General features: G+C 36.3%; 1 protein-coding gene across 2 annotated transcripts in view; it reads left to right on the top strand.

The window, feature by feature from the left end:
• Window positions 1-3,739, top strand: part of SLAIN1 (SLAIN motif family member 1) — a 57,292-nt gene extending 53,553 nt beyond the window's left edge. For both annotated transcript variants that reach the window (XM_045283790.1, XM_045283789.1), the window contains one exon: window positions 1,907-3,739. In XM_045283790.1, coding sequence (XP_045139725.1) covers window positions 1,907-1,982 — 76 coding nt within the window. In that variant the 3' untranslated portion in view covers window positions 1,983-3,739. The remainder of the gene's footprint in view (window positions 1-1,906) is intronic.
• The last annotated feature ends 777 nt before the right edge of the window (window positions 3,740-4,516 follow it).

Genomic DNA, 4,516 nt, shown 5'->3' with positions numbered 1-4,516 from the left:
CGCAACAAACCAGAATTGAAAGCAGGGTGGAGCTTTCATAGTACACATTTTTCCTGCTAGGCCCACATTGAGCAACTGGCTCTGAGTTAGTGCACCCACTAACTAGTGGCATTACTGTAACTCTTTGGTTACAGTGAATGTTTTCTTATAAGCAGTTTCACTCAAATCTGTTTTTTTTTTGGTGATGACTGATTTAAGAGAACAATGTGCAGCAGTGAAATTTTGTTTCTTGCTCAGGAAAAATGCCACAGAAACTGTTGTAATGTTGAACACAGCTTATAAGGACAGTGCTGTGAGAAAAACTCAAACGTACAAGTGGTTTTTTTGTTTCAAAAAATGTGAAATATTGATTGATGATAAACCTTGTTTTGGATGTCCGTCGTCTTCCTGGATGAAAATGTCGACTCCTAGTGCATCTGGAGTTTGTTGATCAAGCTTTCTATTTAAAGGTTCTGAAAAGACTGCGTAACAGATGTGACTAATAAGTCCTATGCGTGGCAGATGGGGACAGGTGCTCATGCAGCCATCTCAGTGCACCAGGTTTTGTCCCCCGCCACCAAAAAAAGTATGCCGCTCTTGCCCCACCTACTCACATGACCTCCCTCAGTGCAACTTCTTTTTGTTTCTATGAATGCCGAGGGACATGAAAGGACAGTGATTTGACAATGTAGAAATGAAGAAAAAATGAGGGAGGTGCTGTCAGCCATCCAAACAAATGAGTTTGAGAAATGTTTCCAAGAATGGAATTGCAGATTTGATACGTGTATTAAGTGTATAGAGAATACTTTGAAGGTGATAATGTTGCTGTGTAAAAAAATTTAAATATATAACTTTGAAAAAAATCCGGTTTTTTTGGAGTGGGGGTACCCCCTCGTATATGATGCTTATAGTCATGATAGACCCTTACTGAACTGGGCATTGTTAAGTATCTTACAGTAAAGAAAAAAATCTATAAAAGTAAATTGGTAAAAAATTGCAAAATGAGGAAATGGAAATAATAACTAGATAATTCATACAAAACTAGGATAAAAACTTGATGTGGATACACATTCTATTTATTCTTATGTGTGGGTATATACAAGAGGGTTTCAAACACTTCGTAAAGCAATTTCATTATCTTTTAATTCTAGTTTTGCCACAGACTTTGAATTCCATATATATATGTACATATATAAACTATTAAAACAAAACAAAGGTTGACTGATAATCCCACTATCCTGATAGTGCATGTTTGTTCAATAAATTCTGGCTTTTCCTCTCTTACTAAATGCAGAGGTACATCATCATGCTTAGTACTGTATTGAATTCCATTGTTTAATATACATAGCTTATTGTGAAGCACATTCAGATAGTTTTATATATGTACCATGTTTCCTTTAGGATGAATCCCAAAAGAACAACTTGTAGCTTAAGGAATATATCCACTTATCCTTGAAACTATATCTTCAAACTACCTTTTTAGAAAGGATTTGAGAATGTTTCTTTTCCCAAACTTAAGCAAACTCTGAGAATCATCTTTCGTTCTAAATTGCTTGCCAATATCATAAGCAGATTTTGACTATCAATAATGTTGAGATTTTTTATGACAATTTCCTGTGTATATATCCAGAGAAGCAGCCATTTATACTTTTAGGTCATTTTCTCATCTTTTTCTTTCTGACTTTAAAATATCCTATACACTTTAAAGATATTGCTCATTTGTTATTTATGTTTCTTTATGGGAGGCCCTGAGGTATGAACCAGGGATAGTACTCATGAGCATGGTGTTCATACCTAAATGCGTGAAACACAAGGTACTCCTGGCAAAGTTCCATTCACTTGTCTTTCCTGGACAGTAAAGATCAAAGTGAGTGATGGATTTATAAAGATGACTAATCATGTTTCCTTTTTTCCACCCTTATTACAGTTTCCTTCAGCCTCCCAAACCCCTGTCTTCACTCAGCGCTCTGAGGGATGGAAACTGGAGAGATGGTTGCTACTGATGCGGTTTTTATGTACCTTTGAAGACCGGGGAGGAAATGAAAAATGAGGGTTTGTGTTACCTAGCTGGCTGGGTAACCGTGGATGTTGGGATATTCTTTCCCTTTGCATTTTAACATATTTATGGCATTGTTTTTTCAATGGACCAGTCACCAGAGACTAATTGTTGCACTTAAATATTTGCCTGAGATACTGCAACACTGTCAAATCCTCGGTTGCAGTATTGTGATACTTAGATCTAGAAAGGTTTTGTAGAACTGCTATGTACCCGAATACCTTTTTGAGAGAATTAAGATGTATCAATAATCCTTTGCCATATACATTTTTAAAGGTAACTTGTTCACGTTACTTACTGTTCTAAACATCTTATTTCCATGACATGAACATATTTTAATACATTGAATATTTACAATTAGGTCCTGTAACTTATATTTTGAAGTTAATTTTTTAATGGTTTACAGCAGTGTTTCCCACAGTGGGTGATGCTGCCCCCTGGGGGCACTAAAGTGATCCAGAGGGGCTGGAACGCAAGATAGCTACACTTGTTCCAGAATTATGGTCTATAGTATAAAAGTTTTTCATTGCCAGGGAGGCACTGAGTACATTTGTTTTTTGTCCTAAAAAAGGGTTGGTAGTCCAAATAAGTTTGAGCCCTGATGGTTTACAGGATTTTTGGTGGGTGGTGGCGGGGGTGGTGGTGGCGGCAGGTACCTATTTGTTTTTACACCTACGTGAGCCACTATGGAACAACTTAAAATTTTGTGCCATAAAAATATTTTTGTGGTAAGGTACTATTTTTTTAGCTTTAGGGATGTATCAGCAAAAATGTACCCTACGATTTGAGAGACAATTTTTTGTTGAATGAGCACAAAGTCTTCTGAATCATTGGAAGGAGATAGCCAGACAGCAGAGTTAAATGCCCCCGTCTTTTTCTTCATGAATTTATAGTCATATGTGAGTTTCATATTTATAATGGCATCACAAGCTCATTGCACTTAAAACCTGCAATGATTGCTACTAAACTATCATTTTTTAAACACTTTATTACAAAGGATGAAACTGTAATGTTTTATTAACATTGCTTCTAGAAATGGATCCATTTTAAAGCAAATAAATCTTTTGATAGATCTTTTACAAAATCCATTTGCACTAATGAATGCTTTCTTATGGTATATGACTCAATATTTGTTATACTGTGTACACTGCTGTTTTGGAATGTTCAGAAATAAAGACTCTATTTCAGCAATATCAGACCATGAATGAATGTACAATATCAACAGCATAAATGTGTATATCCTCCCCTGTGATTTTGAAAGTATGTATTATTATTCTTCTGTAAGGTCTTTATACCTAAAGCAGGCAGACTTAGAATCTGTTTATTTGGGAAAACTACATCTGATTTTTCTAAAGTACTTCTAAAAAGAAATTTGAGATTTTGATTGTACAATGAAGTTGAAGTTCCATTTAGAAAGGCCACTAAAATACAAACAGCCTTGAACACAGGGATGTACATTGACAGTTGAAATTATCCAGTTTTATGGTATCATTTTTATTTAAATATACTTGTCTGTCTACACACACAGATGGGGGCTACAGCACATTTGTGTAAAATTAGAATTGAAAGATAATAGAATTTTTCCACGAAATTTTGAAGCCCCCTCATGTATGTATGTATGTAAACATATATCTAAAACCGTTTCCCAATTCAACAATTTTAACACGAATAATTCAGATTGATTAAATTCATCATGTTGTATAACTATTACTACTATCCTTTCCCAAACTATTCCCCTTGATTAACAGAAATTCAGTCCCTCTTCTACCCCCAAGCAGTGACTCTGTGGTGTCAAATTCGAAATATTTCTCTAATATCAGTAAAAGTAAACAATATTGTCAGCATTCTATTTTATATTTGGTATATAGTTAAAAACTTTTCAGTTTCTCAGGTAAAGGCTCTTATGTTGCCTTTTAAAATGGAGTTTTGCCTAAGATATTTCGAGATTTTTATTTAAAACAGATGTGCCTTTGAAGTAATCGTACTGAAATCGTGCAGTGTAGCAAAAGTAGAGAGCTAGACCAGAAACGGAGCAAGAATGGTTACCTCGTGGGACGAGAGCTCAGAGCAGCTCCTAGAATCACGTTTTTCAAGGAAATCTTTGAGCTCTCTTACACAGAAGCTGCCTCGGAGGCTACGAACGGGCAGCGTCCTGTGCACTACGTGTGACCTTCAGGACGGCTTTCCCCAGAACCCTGGCACGTGCGTGCGTCATCTAGCGGGAACAGAGCATTCATAGACTGAGGTTCCCAGAATCCTGCATACCCTACAGGAAAATCCTTAAAAAGCCCCTGCACACTTGTGCTTAGAAAAGAAACCAGTGTGCCAAGTGTACTGGTTATGATTTCTCCCTCAGAGAAGCCGCTAATAAAATTCTCCAGTGTTGCCTCTGTGTCTGACCAGAGTAAATCTTTCTCTTGGGAAAAGACAAGAACCTATTTCCCATAAGAGTACTACTGGTTTTCAAATAGCTTGCACTTT

Source organism: Echinops telfairi, unplaced genomic scaffold (assembly GCF_000313985.2).
Source record: "Echinops telfairi isolate 266 unplaced genomic scaffold, ASM31398v2 ScPeMD7_7467;HRSCAF=8505_0, whole genome shotgun sequence".
NCBI lineage: Eukaryota > Metazoa > Chordata > Mammalia > Afrosoricida > Tenrecidae > Echinops > Echinops telfairi.
This window is presented reverse-complemented; position numbering and strand designations above follow the sequence as displayed.